The 20,419-nt window shown below is 40.3% G+C and overlaps 1 protein-coding gene across 3 annotated transcripts in view; it reads left to right on the forward strand.

The window, feature by feature from the left end:
* The first annotated feature begins 624 nt into the window (after window positions 1–624).
* Window positions 625–20,419, forward strand: part of stard13b (StAR-related lipid transfer (START) domain containing 13b) — a 90,573-nt gene continuing 70,778 nt past the window's right edge. The window contains exons 1-4 of one of the 3 annotated variants that reach the window (XM_039781261.1): window positions 625–736; window positions 1,477–1,624; window positions 16,485–16,937; window positions 17,115–17,557. In XM_039781261.1, the coding sequence (XP_039637195.1) occupies window positions 16,604–16,937; window positions 17,115–17,557 (777 nt within the window). In that variant the 5' untranslated portion in view covers window positions 625–736; window positions 1,477–1,624; window positions 16,485–16,603. Of the gene's footprint in view, window positions 737–1,476; window positions 1,625–14,338; window positions 14,592–16,484; window positions 17,558–20,419 lie in introns of those variants that run through there. The other 2 variants (XM_039781242.1, XM_039781253.1) reach the window with 2 other exon arrangements.

The following is a 20,419-nucleotide window of genomic DNA, read 5'->3' on the forward strand; positions in this document are numbered from 1 at the left end:
TTCGTAGACAGAGCCTTTAGTGTTGCAGCCCTCTGGATATCCAAAATGCTACATCCCTAGACATATTTAAAAAAAAACAAAAAAACACCTGAAACACCACCTGTTCACCACAGCCTAAAACCTCTAATTCTGTAAAGTGTCCTTAGGGTTCTTGAAAGGCGCTATATAAATAAAAGTTATTATTATTATTATTATTATTATTATTATTTGTGATGGTTATGGACATTTCTGTTGCCTGTTGTAATTTTGTAGGTTTCCTGTTTTGTATATTGCTCTCTGGTTTTGTATATTCCTGTTGTGTGTATTTCTGTTCTCTGTTGTGTATATTTCTGTTCCTTATTCCCCTGTTCATTGTGTGTTTCTGTTTATCCTGTTTTAACTGTGTATACTTGTTTGTATTGTGTATTCCTGTTCGTTGGTGATTATTTCTGGTTCCTGTTTTATTTTGATGTCTGGTTTTCTGTCTTGTCTTGTCTAGTTTTACTTCCTGTGTTTTCCCGCCTGTGTGATTCCCTGCCCCGCCCTGATGTGTTTCACCTGTTGTCCCACCTGTTCCTGGTTTACTCATTACCTCATGTATTTAGCGGCCTCTGTGTTCCCTTTGTCTCTTGTCAGATTGTTTTGCTTCCTTGTGTCTTGCCCGTCAGTTTGTGTCTTCATCTGGTCAGTTCATGTTTCCACCCTGTCTGTTTTGTGCCCTGGTTTTTTGAAATCTTCCCAGCGTTCTTTTGTTCCAGTAAGTTATTCCCTGTTTTTTTTTTTTTCCCCCATGTTTTTCCAGTCTCTGTACTGCCACTTTTTGTTAAATAAAACCCTGAGTTCTAACTTTCTGCCTGCCTACATGCCTGCCTTCTCCCTGCGTTTGGGTCCTCTTTTTACCTGCTCACCATAACAATAATAATTATTTTATTATTATTATTATTAATCCTGCAGTGTGAAAAGCATTATCTGAACTTGAACTTTGGCATTTAAAGGATCAGCGCTAGAAATGATTCACCAAATGAAAATGTTAGTGTCTTTAGCACATGTTTTTAATCACAACCCACCAAGGCATTTATATCTGTGTTTTCTGGTCCAAAATAGTTAGACAGAAACACATAAGACAGTGAGGTTTAAATTTCTTGTACATGAAAAACAGTGGCCAATTTGACTTGGAGTCTGTCCTGTCAGACGATGACTCTTGTTCTGCATTATACTGATCTTTCTGAGAGCAAAGTCAGGATGATTGGAGACTCCATGCAAATGAGGTGATTTGTTTTTTGTTATTTTTTATTCGGCACTCTCTGATTACAAATGATCAAAGCTCTTTTTACATTTTGAGTTTCCAGCTTTCAACCAATGACAAATTGCTCATCCTTTCTAGTTTATTTACATGAGAGTAGTTGTTTTTTTTCTCTGCATTCATGAGATTTCCTCTCCTATGTTTGTCAGTGCCCTGGCCACCTTTATCCACTCCTCCTCTGTCCTCCTCTGCAGCCTTCACTGCCAACTCCCCTCCTGTTAAGCCAGAGCGTGCTGTGGCCGAGGTGGTTAATCACAGTGGCACAGGATCATGTATGGTCTTCTTCTACTGTCTTCACTCCCCCATGTTACAGTTTAAGGTGACAGAGGACTCTGCAGCAGGGTAAGTCATTCACTTGTATTTTGCAATGTATAGAAAATGTTTGCATTTTCACATATTGGTGCTTTATTTGGATGAAAAAATTTGTTTCTTTAGCTTGAAAACGCCGTAGTTTCCTTGTCACTATAATGGCCTGTGATTAGATACTTTTGTGTCTGGTTTTGCCTCTCCATCTGTCTCTGTTTCACATTGCTAGCAGGCAGCTCAAGGCAATGTCTGGCGTACTGTTGGCTGTGGAGTTCTCCCATGAGAGAGAGAGAAAGAGAGATTAGTGCAGCCCCCACTGTACTCACTGACAGAAAAGAAAAAAAGATGAGAGCGTTGGCCCCAGGTGCAGAGGAGAAATCTCCTCATAATAGAGAGAGGAGATTAGAGAATTACTGATTTCAGCCTTATTAACAGGCATTTCAAATAGGGAGAGGGGAAGTAGAAGTAGAAGGGGACTCCCTTTTCAAATGAAAGACTCATATATATATATATATATATATATATATATATATATACGACTTAAAGATTAATCAACTAATTGTGAGCAGTTAGCAATTAGAGCAGACCCTTCTAATCAGTCTACCATGCAATGATAAAGTAACATTAACAAACTGCAATGCAGACTTGATTGTGATTGATGAGGCAAATCTCGAGCAAGTTTCAAGAATCTGCTCAGAGATTTCCATACCATTCAGAAATCAATGAAAACCAGTGGCTGCCTGGAACAGCAGTGACAATGCATCCAAAAATCTAAAACTGCAAAGAACGCATTTGAAAAAGGTCAACAAAATGTAAAATATGCATGGTTCCTTGTAAGTTCTTGGCAATCAACCTTTTTCAGTTTCTGATTTTGATTTGTAGAGTTTTTGGCATGCTTCTATACTATTTTGCACCAGGGCAAGAGAAACCACAGCTGACAGTCAGCTGTGAGTGAGCAGCTTCAGGCAGCTGCGTTCAAGGCCATGCAGCTCTGCGTCTCATCCCAAGCACAGACAAAAGAAGAAGCTGACAACTGCTCAGCTTTGATCTAATGCTCTCTTCTCTCTTCAGCAAAATGATAGCAGGCAGACTTAAAGTGCTCATATTATGCTCATTTTCAGGTTCATAATTTGTATTTAGAGGTTATATCAGAATAGGTTTACATGGTTTAATTTTCAAAAAACACCATATTTTTGTTCGCAGTGTAAACCTATAACATGCACAAAAAAGATATGTAACACAATAAAGGAAAGGGAAAAAGCATAATATGAGCACTTTAAGTCAGCCATCTGAATACAGTTTTTTTGTACTCTCAGCAGCTTTTTGTTGTCATAAATTACAGTCAAATTATTTCAGGTGTCACCGAGTTGTTTCCTTGCTTTTACGGTAGACATGTTCAACCAAAAAAGCCACATGTAGACTTGACTCAAAGAACTTGTTGGACCAAACATATTTTACATCTTCCACACAAGGATGGGATCAATGATTTGCTGCACGCAATGTGTGTTGAATAACTCTGTCGTCTCTGAATAGCCCTGTCATTTTGGCATGTATTTTCACGTTGCTGGAAGCCAACTTTTTGATTGTTGGCTGACCCGAGTAGGGGAGTGGGCGGTGTATCAGACACTGGATTCAAACATACCTGTCAATTACTCAACTCCCAATCATAACATCAAGCCCGCGAAACCCCCACCGTCCTCACCCTCCACCTCGCATCTCACAGCGGAAGGAATTCGGCGGTTGATTGCGAGTGCTGGCAGAGCGTGTTGCAGCAGGCGAGGACAGGGGTTGTTGTTGGAGTGAATTCATTTGTACAGTAGCTGCTCTCTGTGTGTGTGATGGTGACGGCCTGCTGCCTCGTCCCTCTGAGGCAACCCCCCCCACCCCCGCCCCCCCGGTCAAATGAAAAGCTGAGCTGATTCACCTCTCATTATCCCTGTCCTCCTATAATCACATACTGTACATAGGCTGTGGAATCATTGTGCAGAAGTATAATTTACCATCATTTTAGTCAATGTTTATGTCTCCCCTCGTTATCACTGGAATGAACATCTTCCTAGCACCACTCATTGTTTGGGAATGTCCTTACAGCTGTTAACTAAGTTCTGGCATCTTGTTTTGTGGCGTGTGGTGAGCAGCGGGTGCTACCCTCATGTGTTGTCAGAAAGCAGTAATGTGTGAGCCAATGAAATACCAAGAATTCACGAATACGAGCAATGCCAAGAATGCACTTACCCAAATATTTGCCAAGTTCCAAAGCGTTTTTTTATTTCTTTATTTTTTAGGTCAGATATTTTCGCACAATTAACAAACGTACTAGTTCATACTTTGGGTTTCTGTTAAGTTGTGAATGGGAACATTGCTCTTGTGGTGTTTGATATGTGGTTTGATCGTCAGAGGTTATAAAGTTCAGTATTTAATTAGCTTTTCAACTTCAATTCCAAATAGTTCAGGCACACTATACTAGGAGCCAAATCGGAACGATTGGACAACCTAAGAAAACAACTTCAATTGTCTTTGAATTAAAGTAATAAACCTGCATTTATAAAAGTAATAGTTCTCATTGGATGTTATAGAAGCAGTTGGATGTATGATTCTTATTAATTCCACAAAAAGTCTGATTTAAGTCCATGCTGGGTGGAGGGGGGAGACACACTATTTAGATCTTGATACCACAGTTGTTTCATTAGGATGTGTGCACCATTTTGCATGAAAAATATGGACTTTGGACATCTTGGACTATTTCAATGGATACAATTTGAATTTTACATCAGATTAAATAAAACCCAGGGATTTTTACACCTTTACAATTTTGTGCTCCTACACATCAAAGTGCTCAAAAATGAAAACCTCATCAGTCTTGTCTTCATCGTGGATCTCGTCACCTGCTGAGCGATAAACATCTATTTATCATCTGATACAGCTGTTACATTTGATTCTCTATAACTATCCCATTTGTTCTGGTTTGCTCTGAAAAGCTGCTTGTTATTATAGCTGATATTTTTAATAAGCTATCGGTTGCTATGTTCTGAAAAACAGAATAAGACAGAGAAACAAAATCTGGTAACACTTCACTTGAAGGTATCTACATAAGAGTGACATGACACTGTCATGAACACATGACACTGTCATGACACATGAACTCTAACCCTTGTTTATAATGTTTGACACGTTCATGACTGTGTCTTCTTATGTAGATACCTTCAAGTAAAGTGTAACCAAAAATCTTAATTTGAAATGAATGTGTTTATGTGTCCAGTCAAATTATGAGATCACCTCCAGAACTTATAGCTCCACTTTTGCTTATTGCTCATCTATGAAAAAATGTTTCATAAACGTTTAAAGGAGCAGTTAGTTTGTGACAAAAACACGTGAATTAGAATTTACACCATAGCCACCTCTGACACCATCTGAATAGTGGGAACATTAAGGCCATTATCTTTGCACCCACAGAGAGAAGTGATAATGCAGAACATCTGCCCAATGGGCCGTGGTATGCAGGGAATCCGAAGGGGAGTCAGAAAGCAGCAGAGATATTGAGTCAGACTGCGGTATTGCTGGAATGTTTTCTAATGATGTTTACTTTTTGCACTGTACTCGCCTGTGTTCCACAGCCGGGGACGGTTCATGTTACATAAGAATGCTGCGTGCAACAGCATAAAAAACACTGAAATAGATTTTACACATATTTTCCTTGGATGTAAATGCAGCATGATGTGAATCGGCGTTGAAGGAGCTGATAAAAAGTAATGCATTTCCATACTGTAGATGTACTTTACCCCTGTCAGTCTTTGCTGCCTTAGACTTAGACCTTAGACTCACGCTTGTTCTGTGCAGCAATAACATGTTGCGTTGCTGGCAGGCAAAGGTGCGACTATATAGCCACATGTTTCAGCAACACAGCTTGCTCCATTCTTTTCCACTCACTTTAATCTCACTATGCCATGTGAAGACCACAGGCACATCAGATCCTCTGCCCCATCTTGACGGCCGTGTTGATACCGCTGATAAGGGGAAGAGGGAGAGAAGAGAGAGCAAGTGAAATGACAGCGCAGAATGTGTTTCTCCTCATACACTGTAAAACATTCTCACAGGCCATAAACCATTCAATGGTCGGATGGCTAGCCATCTGGAATTTGGGCAAATGCCAGAAGGGCCGCCTCCCTATGGACCCCTATGGGCCACTACTGATAATTTTGATTATTGATTACTGATTTGTCTTTGGTTAATTTTGAAGTTATTTATTGCATGCAGCCACAAATATTCAAGTACCGCAGTGGGGTGGGTGGACAGATTCACTCCAAGCTAGCTATTGACAGAAATAGGGCCGTGTGTAGTACATGCCACGGCCGTTTTTTGATCCCAGTCCGTCACTGGTTGGATGTATATTAACTTAAAGGGTAACTATTTCTTTATGTCTCTCTATCTCTCTTACGTTTTTTGGTGTCTAAGTGACTGATGGGAACAACAATCTTTGAAATTAGTCCAGTATTAATCCTTGTGTTGCCTTACTGTCGACTATGAACTTATTGTCCTTCCGGGTCAATATTTTAAATGTTTTTTGTTTCTTTCCCCAACGTGTTTCTCACTTTCTTCGATGTTTTTGATTATTTTTGTAAAATAACGTTTTTGTCACTTTTTTCAACGCATTTTTTAAATTTTATTCCTGGTCAATAAACCTAATGTACTGTATGTGACATTATACCTAATATTTTTGCAGAAACTATTAATTATTTTGAGTATTAGTTAAGATCAGAGGATGTTGAGTGGATCACAGACTGTTTATGTCAAAGTTTAGTCAGGATGCTATTTTGAAACCATTTAAAAAAAATTTAAAATGTAATAAAACAATGAATGAAAATAATCATTGATTTTACCTATGAAGATTGCCATTCAACGTACATCAATGTTGTTTGGGGGCAATGTGGTTGAAAGAGACCCATATTTCTGTCAAATTTGACCCGAGGAAAACCAAGTCCTCCCAGAGTTGTGCCTTTTGTCATTAGTTTTGCTTTCAATAACTTTGTAAATAGTGGCAGTAAGCAAACAGCTACATGTAAGGTGTGTGGCACTGGATCAACAACGTCTGACTTCATCAGGCATCTCAAAACGCACTCGGATAGGTCAGTCACTCACACACTAATGTGAAAGAGAGGTTACATTTAGCATATATCGTCACAGGTAACAAGCTAACCATCGCAAAGTGTTGTGCTAATGCTGGGAACAGGCACATTGTATCTTATAGTTAGTAGTTGCTCACTGAGGCTCAGACATCCTTGGCGCACAGGAGGCGGGACGCACAGATCCATCTTCCCAGGAACAAACGCTGTGTCGGGTGGGCAAACTCATGTGATGCGTAATTAATCCCGTGGATGATTTTTAGGCTATTAAGTGAACAAGGTGTACCCGGTCCACCAAACGCTGGGCCGTCTTGACTGTCTTAATTCTGCACATATTTCTGTTACTGTAGTTCTGTTTACTATTTCATTATTTCATCCATGCGTGGCACGGCGGATCCGTGCGCACTGTCACCTGCCGTGGAGACGCTGACCTCACTAACCTCTCCTCCTCTGAGTCGGGTCTCCCTCGCGCTGGACTCAGTTTCACTGAGCATACTAACACTTAAAAAAGAAATAAATGGCATTACATCAGTGAGTTCAAACTGCTTATTGTGCGTAATTTGGACTGACACTGAGATGCATGTTGTTCTGTAACTGGTGTGGCGCTGCCACTATTGTCTTGATTTCCACTTCGACATTGGACATTTTTTTGAGTGAAAGAGACGTTACCCTCTGGAGAATGAGCAGGACGGCGAAGGCTGAGTCCCTTGGGAGGACGGACAGGACAGTGATGATTCTCTGGAGGTCTGCCGCGAAGGCGAAAAAACGCTCTGAAGACCGGCGGCGAAGGCGAAACCCTTCTGAAGGCTGTCGGCGAAGGCAGAATCCTTCTGGAGGCCAGCGGCGAAGACGAAAACCTTCTGGAGGCCAGCGGAATCCTTTCGGCTGAGCCCTTCTGGAGGCCAGCGGAATCCTTTCGGCTGAGCCCTTCTGGAGGCCGGCGGCCAAGGCGATATCCCTCTGGAGGCCGGTGGAAAGATATAAAAAACGAATGGCCAAAATGGTTGCACCAGAGGCAGATATACTTTTATTTCATTATATAGTCTCCAAAAAATCGACAGCGTATTTTGGTTAGACCCTCTCTTCCTGGCAAAGCCTCATGTCTTTTAAATGAATCTCAAACAGATATTTTCACTGCAGGTTCTAATAATGTATTTTGTCTTTTATGTCTTCAGATCCAACACAATTACAGTAGATTAGAGAGTAAAAGATAACCATTAAACAAGATATTTGTGAGCAGTTCATTTCAATAAGGGGGGACTTCGTTGCCGATATGCAAAGATGTATTGTACATAAGCATAATATGAAATGTACAGAGTCTTTGGGGATTAGAAAAGGGTTAGAGAAGCCAAACATACCCCCCCAGATGGAGCCTAGACACTGATGATGGTGGAGAGGGAACCCGGAGACCGAACGAAGGAGCTGTCTGCCAGAAAGGGACTCAGGGTGCCGTGGTTGACGATGACCAGAGGTGGAAGGTACGGTGGCCGGGAAGTGCAATGCAACATTACAAAGAATGAAACACTTTTACATTTTGGAAAACAAATTTACATTTTGGAAAACAAAATAACATTTTGGAAAACAAATTTACATTTTGGAAAACAAATTTACATTTTGGAAAACAAAATAACATTTTGGAAAACAAATTTACATTTTGGAAAACAAAATAACATTTTAGAAAACAAATTTACATTTTGGAAAACAAAATAACATTTTAGAAAACAAATTTACATTTTAGAAAACAAATTTACATTTTGGAAAACAAATTTACATTTTGGAAAACAAAATAACATTTTAGAAAACAAATTTACATTTTGGAAAACAAAATAACATTTTAGAAAACAAATTTACATTTTGGAAAACAAAATAACATTTTCGAAAACAAATTTACATTTTAGAAAACAAATTTACATTTTGGAAAACAAAATAACATTTTAGAAAACAAATTTACATTTTTCGAAACAAATTAACAAGATGCAAAACACTTTTACCAGTCCCGAAAAAAAAAATTTACAAATGACAGATTCTTCACGGAAAGGGAATGTACCACATACCGGAAGTGATGAGGTTTTGTATACATGTCGCCTTGACTACGGCAGTTATGGATCGAATGCGTCAATAGAGCCGCCATCTTGGAACAGGGGAGGCACTGCCTTATATACTGTCTATGGGCCGTCCTTAATGCATCAGCGTCAATGTAGGCAAAGGTCTAACGGAAATAAAATCACTATAAATCGTCAAAATCTCATGCGATGTTCTTGTTTTTTTAAACAAAAAGACAAAGAGACTAATTAATGTGTTAATACAAAGAATATTTATTATAATCAGTTCACAGATATGAGTACAAACGGAAACTTCACCCTTCTGAACTAAGAGGTTCTGCTTCAAAGTGAAGTTTAAACAGACTGAAATGTCCAGGCTCACTCCCCCACTAATGATTCATTTATTTCTGCATGTATTTATTTATTTAACGAGACTTTAAGTCGTGTTTCGTCGTCCACAGTCCGAGTCCCGCCAGACTCCCTTTAGGAAACCTGTGATTTAAACTTCAGCAGGCTGTGACAGTCCGCTCCGTTTAGTCCTGGATCTGATTCTCCCGGGCTTCCCTTCCCTCCAGCGGGCCCAGCAATACGGCCTGGGTCTCCAGCTGCGTGGTGTCGGTTTTGGCTCCCAGGAATGGGCAGTGAGCTCCAGGTCCTGCAGCTGCAGACGGACTCAGCTGCCCCCCTGCTGTAGCTTCGATCCGGCCGCGGCTGTCGATACGTTCCCTGTTTTTCCAATGTTTCCGTCAGGTCCGCGTCATATAAAAACTCCAAACACCGACCACACGTAAAGTCACCATAAACTTCATTCACGCCATATACTCACTCACAACAACACAAATTGACTGCGCTCACCAACAACACCTCATCACTTCCGGTATGTGGTACATTCCCTTTCCGTGAAGAATCTGTCATTTGTAAATTTGTTTCGGGACTGGTAAAAGTGTTTTGCATCTTGTTAATTTGTTTTCTAAAATGTAAATTTGTTTTCGAAAATGTAAATTTGTTTTCGAAAATGTAAATTTGTTTTCTAAAATGTTATTTTGTTTTCCAAAATGTAAATTTGTTTTCTAAAACGTAAATTTGTTTTCGAAAATGTTATTTTGTTTTCCAAAATGTTATTTTGTTTTCCAAAATGTAAATTTGTTTTCTAAAACGTAAATTTGTTTTCGAAAATGTTATTTTGTTTTCCAAAATGTAAATTTGTTTTCTAAAACGTAAATTTGTTTTCGAAAATGTTATTTTGTTTTCCAAAATGTAAATTTGTTTTCTAAAATGTTATTTTGTTTTCCAAAATGTAAATTTGTTTTCGAAAATGTTATTTTGTTTTCCAAAATGTAAATTTGTTTTCCAAAATGTAAATTTGTTTTCCAAAATGTAAATTTGTCTCGAGCTTTGTAAAAGTGTTTCATTCTTTGTAATGTTGCATTGCCCTTCCCCCCCACCGTAGGAAGGGGAGGAGGAGGGTTGCATGTTTACCTGAGAAGACATTTAAAGCAGGATGTCATGCTGTGATTGGATCATGAATTTCGTGGCCACTTCTGGTGGGTTTACTGAAAAGTGAACGCCTCTTAACAGCTGAATAGATTTAGGAAGAGATAGTGGTGACTGAAGTTATTTAGAAGTCGTCTTGAAAGAATTTGCGCTGAGCTCCATATTCAGTCAGTGTATGTTAATGTAACTAGTGTAGTTGATTTGAAGCACCGAGATGTATGATGAATATTTTTTACAGTGTATCAGATGGCTGTGTGTACTCTGGGTTGAAATATCTTGCACAAGCTTGAGTCAGAATGTTACTTGTGTCAAACTGTCAAGTCTAAAATGCGAACAGAGCAGTAGATATTCACAAACAGAAACAAATTGTTTCATAGATTCAAATGTTATATTAAAAAGTGTATATTTCCAGCCTAGTTTGAGATGAATAATTCATTGAAGAAGTATTTTGTACCCTCAGGTGTTGCAATTCTTTAGTGAACGGGTCATGAACTCTGTCAAACAATTTCCATCCGTTCAACTATTCTAGCTGAAGTGAATGCGGAACAGACTGAGCAATGACCATTCTTATCACTCTGTAAATCAGCCAAAAACAAACAGTAATATCCTCAGATTTGCTTCTGGAGATGTTGACACTGAGCTTCTCTGCCTGCTGAGGATCTGTGTCTGCTCCTTGGTATGTCTGCCCCCCTCCCCCCCCCAGTCCTGTCTTGACATAGTTGTTATAGCGTTGATCTGCAGCAGGAGGCCTTGTCTTGTTTCCATTTGATTCAACACAGCTCTGTTACATTAAGCATTGTTACTGAGGAGATGCAAGCTTTCATTTCAACCATTAGAATGAAAAATAAAAAAATAAAATAAATACAGAAAACACAACATGTCACTTTGAGGACATGTGATGTATTGTACATTGTATTTGAGACTCATGTCAAGTCACTTTCATTTATATCACAAAGTTCCTTCAAACGGCTTTAATATCTGTACAACATACGACACCCTCTTTAATTAGACCTTCAATTCAGATAATGAAAGTTTGACTTTGTCCAATACTTTGATTTATGACTAACTACCTGCAAAACGTATGACATTCTTATCAGCCTCAGCTGTACTCATAGACTGTATAATATTAACGGACAGAGCATGTGTGACGTCACCCGTTGGTTTGTGGAGATCTGCTATGAGTCGTCGAGTTTGCCGTTACGGGCGCAGCCTGTTATGATGAGACAGAAGAAAACAGACAGAAAAACTAGCGACTGAGACCATAAACTCATTATGAAAATGTTTACGGAGAAGTAGGTCACTTTCTCATTGACTTCTACAGAAACCGACCTCCTTTTCCAACCGCACGTGTCTCCCCCTGCTGGAATTCAGATAGAATGCAGGATTAACCATTGTGTTGACTTTGGGTCACATTGACCCGTCTTTAATTTTTGTTTTACATCAGAAAATATGGGACGTAGAATTAAGCGCTGAAAATGTGTAGAAGAAAAATTTAACAATTTAAAATGTTGGAAAAAGCAAAAACAAACTGTGAAAAAAAGGGGGGTTGAGGAGTCTCCCCCTGCTGGAATTCAGATTCACTTCCACAATTGGATCCGCATTTGCATCACTTTGCCGAACCGGATGCTTTGTTGATTAATATTATACAGTCTATGGCTGTACTTTGAGGTGAGTGCTAGTAAGCAAAAGTCTGACAGCCTGGAGCACGGAGACAGAGCTTGATGTTTGGCCATCGTAAAGTGACTAATTTAAATACACAGAGACCTTGTTCTCTTTTACTTCCTCCCTGCTGCTCTCCATCCTATGTGGAAGCAAAGTCCGTGTTTTTCTTGCATTGACACAACCAAGGGTGTTATTTCTTTCTTATCTCCACTAGAACCCTGGGCAGACAGGGCCTCCCAGGTTAGCTGGTGAGAACATCCAGCTGTGTTTGAGCAGAACTGTTCTCTCTCCCGCTGGCCTTCGACTGGTCACCTGCACAGCTTAGATAGATCCGGCAGAGAAAAGGCTGCTATTCATTAAGTGCAGCCAATTGTTTAACTTGTTTGTCAAATGTTTTTTTGGTTACACTTTACTTGAAGATATCTACATAAGAGTGACACGACACTGTCATGAACGTGTCATAAACATTACAAACAAGTCATAAACGTTTATGACATAACGATTCTGTCATTAAGTGTCATTCAGTAAATGAGGACACTTTTAATGCAAATCTACCATTGTCCGAGACGTCTTTGTCATGACAACTTCACTTTAACGAAGACAACAATCTCTGTGTTATGACATCTTGAAATTAAGCAAGACAGTACAACCTGTCGATGTCTTTGTAATGTCAACTTGACATTGACCTAGACAACATAACCTGTCATAAATACCTCATGACCCAATTATACAACTTTAATAAACTATTTAGCTGTATGTGTTAACATTACATTAAAATGTCATTAAGAGGTTGGTATATTGGCTGTCATGAACATTATAATTGTGTCATGAATATTTTTCCTTGACCTAAAGTGTTCTCAGACAGAGTAAACAAGCCCAGAGCACATTTTCTGGCAGTTGCTCCATAATCAAGTTGTGCACACATTTATGTGTTTACACAACCTAGGCAAGAAAATTATTTTAAGAAGATGTCTTTTGGTTTAAACTTTGTTTAGATAAATAAATAAACTGTTGAAAAGGACTTTTTACAAGGACGATTCTTATATATGATTAGTTGGCAAAAGCCAAACCTCTTGTTTGCCTCCTGTTACCTTTCCATATAACTTTTCAGACAATAGTGGAAATCTAAACACAGATATCCAACAAGGACATCAGGAATGTCACTCGCTCTGAACAAAAGATCCAGCAACAAACAACATTTACACACACAGGCCTACCTTATCCAACCGGTCAAACAGTGGATTTATTGCAATTGCATGACTGCAGTGTCAAGCATGGCTCTTTGAGCATTCCAGAATATTTCTACCTTTTTGTAATTCATTACTTGTATAAAAATTTTGATTGGCAAAATACTCTGAAGATTGTTAGTATATAACTTTAGAAGTCAGTACAGTCTGAACCAATTATGGGGATCTCCATTTATGTTTTCAGAGCATATGGCAGAGGCTGGGGATGACTTTTACTAGAGGAAGCTTTGAAACATTACTGAGAGAGAATGACAGCCATGGGCAAAATATTTTATGAATGAGAGAAGTAATTCAGCCCCTGGCCAGAGGTCAAACTGAGTCCAAGTGTTGATTTGTGGCTGTGGCTTTACACCTCTCTCCTGGTGAAGAGACTGAATGAAAATGAATGTTTTATACCCAGCACCACCCAAGAGGAAATTGTTTACTAAGAAATGCTTTTGCAAGATCATTTATCGTTCACGTCGGTCGGATGGGAATTGCTTGCAGCTTCTGTACGGCTGGTCATAGATTATAGGCAAAACACTGAAAAGAAAGCAAATATTACAAGGATATCAAAGGATGAATTTGAGATGAAGATATTTAACTTGATTATTTGGATATTCCCTGATTGTTCAAGTACATTTTTTGCTTTTTTTAATACACATAATGGGAATCAACCGTGAGTCATCAATCAATACTGAGTGATTGGCCATAACGTACCATTCGATATCCTGTCAGTTCATATAATGTGACACCACAACTTGGCTTGCTCCTAACTGGCAGATTTTGTAAATATAGTGTCATATAAAAACTTGGGCAAACATGTTTTTGGTTTCAGTTCAGCATCAAATCCTCTCGTGGAGATATCATCTTCTATATTTAATATGCTCCAGTAAATCATGGCGCTTCCCAGCTTTCCCCTTTGACTTGAAAGCATTCCTCGGCCCGGAGTTTTGAAGCCATGGGTCAGGGCTGCAGTTCATCTTGCTCCTGCTCAGCTTGGGCCGGTGAAGTCAAGCCATTCCTCACAGCCTGTTAGTGAGAGCTGGAAAGAAAGCCATTACACCTTGTTCTTTTACAGTGCCAACCACTGCTGCTCCCTCCACCTCCCATCCACCCGCTCCCTCCCTCTTTTCTCCCTCCACCCTCGGCCTCCTTTCTCTTCCTCTTTCCATCTCCCAACGAGCACACACACTCCCTGCTCTTACGCATATTCTGAATGGTTTAGTCACTGCTAACCGAACACTCCTGCAGCCCTCTAGGGAAACACAAGAGGAAGGGGGTGGTGGTTGTGATGACAAGCTTGCCACTTAGCAGAATAGTCCTATGGGGACGTAAGTGTGGCTCTGCAAGGGGCAACCCTCTCTGCTCTTACAGGAACGAGCCTCACTGCCACTGTTTTGCCATGCTCTCGGTGACACTGTTTGGGCAACACAGACGGCTTTTTTCCACCCAACAGGTGAGTCTTATTATGTCTGTTTCCCTTTGAATCTCACTGGTGTCTGCTTATGATGAAGAAAGAAATGACAGCTCCTAATTTCTTCTCTTTCCTAATCCTCCTTGGCTGAGTTGAGAAAGTTATACTATAGGTTGTTTCTGCGTGAGAAGACTTGTTCGGGACATTTCTGTAAAAAAAATTTCCAACGCTGGATTTTCTTTTTTTTTTTCTTTTTTTTTCACCCACATAAGTTGTGGTCTTGGCTTGCCAGTCGACACTTCCAGTTCATTTTCTCTTCTCTGTGACTTCTTCCCTCCAGTTAAATCTGCTCTGCATTCATTTGAGAACAATGAGAGCCTCTTTGCATAGTGTTTTTTAAAAGAGGGGTTTCTTGGAAGGAACCCTAATCTTGTGTACACTCCCTTCACATTCACCATGTGGGGACAGGAAAAATCTAAGGCAGCCCTTTGGTCACAAAGGTCATATGAATAATTGATTGCTTTTAATACACCTACAGAGAAAGCATGTATCACTGTGGCTATTGAAATGATTAAGTTGGAAAAGATAGCTTTTGAACTGCGAGAGAATGAGATGGAATATGCTGAAACATGGGCACCCGTGGAAGCATTCCTAAAGTCACTATAGAAGACAAAAAATGAATGAAAATTTGATGGAAATTGGAAAACGGCAAATATGATTGTAACTGGTTTTGTATGAGGGGTGCACAGGTAGGGGATTGGTTTGATTTAGATATTTTTTGAATGTCGTGTATGTATGTGATATATGGTGAAATAAAAAAAAAACATGTAGGGACAGGTTTTACGGGAGGTACTACACAGCATTTAATTGACTTATTATTTATACTGTATTCATACTATGCTATATGGAGGACTTTCCACTTTTCCACTATCCTGCCAGATTTATAAAAAATTATCTTCAGAGTTAGATTGTGTCCTTGTCTGAGGTTGCTTTATCTGCTTGTGTCCTAAAAGCCAAAGAGTGTGTTTGCGTGTGTGTGTGTGTGTGTGTATGTTTGTCAAGTGTCTCAAGGCCATGGTAAAGGTGCTGCCAACTGCAGCTTTCTCACAGTAACAGCAGAGACACGTGTGTAAATTATGTAAATCAGTTTAACTTTTAACTTTCTGTAGCCGTGTTATGCATTTCACAAAAACACACTGAAACAACGGATTGTTTTCCAGAGTAATCTCTGGGCCTCCATCTATTCAGTCAAGTGTTGTTGCTGTTTAAACATGAGGGGGGAAACATGTCGAACTGGACTCAGCAGGTCTTGTGTAGGTTATGTTTGTTTTGGAAGTTTCTTGGTTCAGTTGCACTGTTATCCAGTCTGTAAACGTCCTCTGAGGAAAGTCTTTGTGGTTTGAACAAGATCATAATCATCTGTAGCAGCGCAATAATGCAATTGTTTGCTTTTCCGTGTGTGCACTTCGGATGTCTCGGACCTGTCCAAGGTGTGTTTTGAAGAAGGGCTTAATGAAGGGGTGAGTGGGATGTTAACCATAGTCGACCCGGGACGTCGTCTGCCCTGATGAATGGTGTAGCGCGTAGTAAATCACCGACTGGGACCGAGCAGTCAGATTCCTCTGTGCAGTGATGTCACCATGATCGTGTGAGAAACAGATCCAGACTTGAACAGCCCAGCCTGAGCCAGATGTTGAATTTCACAGCAGATTTCTCGCTGGATGGCATGCAGTCAGATGAATATAGCTATAAGCTCTACCTTAAACTCTGGTAGTACACTGAGACTCATTACAGGGCACACAGACTTATGGAAACAATCTAAGAAGTATGTACATGCTGTGGTGCCTTTATTGTCTTTGGAAATAATCTCCATCTCTCTGGGCTTGTCAGATGTGTTACATTCCATTCACATATTTTCATTTCTGTTTATTTCAGGTCATCTGCTGTGTGGTTTGAGTGAACATCTCGGATTTAAAATGGCCATCCGATACATCAAGCACAAGTACCTGTGGATTTATGTTTTGAATTATGAGAAACTGTAGAATAAAACAATAATGGAGATTCCACCCGTGGTGAATTTGGAGGGACGTGAGTCTTGGACAGCTTCAGGATTGCACAAAGTAGCCTTCTCAAGACAAGAGTTGACCTCAGAAAGCTCTGCTCTCTCAGCGGACCACAGAGGGGAAGATTGTCTCCCTGAAGCCCAAAGCTCGCTGTTGGAGCCAGATGAGGACATACACAAGCTGAAGAAGAGTTTTGTTAGTGTCAGTCATAAAAACATTGAATTTGCAGAAGTTGTGTGTGCACAGGAGCGTGAACAGTCAGTCATTCCCGGTGAAGCACCCCCGCACCCAAGTCCGCTGGCCCCGGCTCATCTTCATGGTGCAGGTATTTTGACCACTTTACCTAGGTCAAATGACTGCTGCTGTTCACTTCCTGTTCCTGTTGCAGAAGGCCAGTCAGACAAGGAGGTGGTTTATAATCATGCTGGTCAGACAGTAGACTTGAAAACAGACTTCAGGAGCTTAGAGCCTATCTTAAATGGCCATGTCTTTGTGCCTCCAGAGGACCCGTGCCCCATCCTCCACGTGGACTCCACTCCTACCCTCGCGGTCCCTGTGACTGTCCCTGATTCCGACCGGAGAGTCCTGGATCTCCCACGCATCGTGAAGCACAAACCGAGCTCCATCACCTTCTCCCACTACACCTGTCCCCCCGGAGCCGACGGCCACGCTTTTGTCAATGAGAGTTCTGACGATGGACAGTCTTCACTGGACGAGGAGGAGGAGGAGGAGGAAGATGATCATGATGGTGACGATGATGGGGATGATGATGATGTGTTCCCAGAGTTGCCTCAGAGTAGAGGGTATCTTGTCAACCACAGACAAAGGAGCAAAGACGAGTCGGACGAATCGAAGACGAGCGGCGCTACGAGTGCCCTAGCAGGAATGGTTCCCACGGCCACAGACTGGGGTTATGAAGCAGAGGAGGACACCAGCAGCAAGGAGGTACGCTGTTGTTGATTGCAAGGCATCCACTATTATTCACTGTTGCCCTTTGCATTGTAGACTTAATCACGTATTGATTCATCTCAAGATTTATTATAATCATTTTATTTCTTGTTTTATAATGTATTATTTGAATAACTTTTTTCCCCAGTCTGTTTATTAATTTTTCAACAATGATGTAGACATTACAATGAACAGTGCCAAGTTGGTCCAAACAGGGTATAATGGAAATGTTAAAGCAAAGACAGAGCACTATTAAGACAATACAAACACTACAAACGAGACAAAGAAAAAAGAAAAAAAACAACAACAACCAAAGGCTGTGGGCTGGTCTGCTGTCCGTCATATCATATCAGTAAGTACATCGCTCCGGGATATTTGGAAAATGCACTTCTCGAATGAATTGAAAGAAGGGGTCCTATATTTAATTGAATTTTCTCAGTGAGCCCCTTAGTATACAGTACATCTAATTCTTTCCAATTTGACAAAGCCAAGAACTTCCCTTCTCCAACGGCTATGCAGAGGTGGTGCCGGAGATTTCCACTGTAATAAGATCAAGCCTCTGGCGAGTAGAGTCAATAACTTATACAACTACAAATACGCACATGGGAAATGTCCAAATAGCACATGTGCCCGTATGTCACTTCATTACATGCAAAATGTTGTTTCACATGAGATCAATTATTTCACATGAGATTTTTGTTCCTTACAAAAAGCGCATGTGAAGTCTTGTGTATATTTTCTCATGTGACGTCTTACATTTCACACGAGAAATACCTTAAAGCCGTGTCCGAAAATCCTGTGTGCATGGAATTGTATCACTGTTAAATATGCAAATTGTGTTTCAGATGTAATAAATCCATGAGCGTTTTAAGGGGAATTAAAGTAAAACATTTTAGACAAGTAGGCTAATACAGTTGCAGCAACAGTTCGGTGATGGATACACCCAAATACCCCAAATACAAGAAGAATATAAATCAGTCAAAGACAATTAAAACCCTGTGTATAGAAATCTAGAAAACTTTGTGATCTAAAAGAAAATGGACTTGCAGTAGCATTATTTAGCTTCGTTTGGTCTGTTCAAGGAAAGGACCACAGTGGGAGAGTCCATTTTTGCCAGCTCCCAGCAGCTGACATCATTACACTGTAATATAATACATAGTTGGTTTAAGTGTGTAGGAGTACACTGACTTCACATTTGTACTGGAGAAATGCCGATCCAGAAGGAATGCAAACTGCTTCTGCTTTCTGTCCACTCCCTCAACAGGCAGCAGTGTTTTGACAGAGCCCAAAGCGGGCTGTATTAGCACTGAACTTAGACTTCCATTACTGAAGCGCTCTCTTTATCTTTAACAGGTCAAGGCACATGTCAGTCTCTTTTTCATACAACCTTTACCCTGACCTCGGTTGGTACCATCCTGTAACCTCTCATCCCTGCTTGTTATTGTCCTTTTAAAGCCTCACATGAATATTCATAAATATGTTCAAATCCGTTAGATATGTGTTCAGTTACAGCTGGAGGGAGCATATCCAATGACTACTTAACTGTCCTCCTTTTCTTAAACAGAAAGCAGAGTAAATGGCAGGTGGGGAATAGCTTCTCTGTGTGTTGTTCAGTAAGATGTAGAGGTAATGCCAGCTTTATGTGCAGAATGACAGTCTGCTTTGAATGAGTTGTTTTGGAGAAGAGTGGAAGAATGCAGGGAATCCAGGGAGCCTGTTGTTCATATTATCATAGGGCAGCAGGTTAATGCTTCTCACACCACAAGCTCTGTTATCGTATGGGGGGGCTGCGATGTCCACATCGCTGTCGGACGCTCTTCAATTTCAACAGGACAGGACAACTGGGGAGAAAAATTGATTGAAAATAAGATTGAAAACAAGCTATTTTTCTCAACTACATATTACTTTACACACACACACGCACGCACGCACGCGCGCGCACACACACACACACACACACACACACACACAAGCCAATCATTGCATGAAAAATTCAACTGAACTGAAATGGCCATGCACTTATCTTAAATGATTTTTTTCTTAAACAATCATTAAAACTAATGCTTAGAAAGAGTAACAAGCTAAACAAGAGCCCAATACCTCTTTTCATCTTGAAAAGGAGTCTTATTTGTATAAGAAAAAACACTTGAACTGCATCCCAATAACCCCACGCTGTTTATAAAACTTTATGTAAAGACAAAATGACGACAGCATAAAGACCAGAGAATGAAGAAGTAGAAAGTATGGGCATGATAGTACCTGATATACAACTCTGTCAAAAATTTAAGAAATAACCTGACTGCAGAATGCTCCAACTGGAGTCAGTATTGATTGAACTTCATGTTTTAGTATAGTTGTTGATACATTGTAAACATACATTGAATTTTTTATAAAAAATATTCAAGCGTCAGAAAGTTACTGGAATAGCACATGGATGCAGTTATTCACATGAACCATATGAGGGCACTGTATGCATAGTGTTTCCACTGTGTGTCATCTCATGACTCCCCCCCCCCCCTGCTTGCATCGTTTAGCTCAGCTGTGACTAAATGCCCCTAAAATACACATTTCTTTACCTATCCTTCCTACTCTACAGACATGGCAGTGGCTGTGTTCAGTTGCTGTTTTGCATCCCAGGATATTAAGAGTGTAATTTATTCCTCCAAGTAGCCAGGTAGCCATTGCCCTTTCGCATGACCGGCTGCTACGTCCATGGTGATCTGTGGCACTCTCTGTGGGTGGCGCAGACTAGGCACCGAGCCCAGAGCTCACACACTTAACTCCTCATTTCCATGTCAAAGCCGCTGTGTTCGGGTTAACAATGTGGCCAATTTGCGCTGATAAAGTTATAGTCAGCTC

The sequence above is a fragment of the Perca fluviatilis genome, chromosome 2 (assembly GCF_010015445.1).
Source record: "Perca fluviatilis chromosome 2, GENO_Pfluv_1.0, whole genome shotgun sequence".
NCBI lineage: Eukaryota > Metazoa > Chordata > Actinopteri > Perciformes > Percidae > Perca > Perca fluviatilis.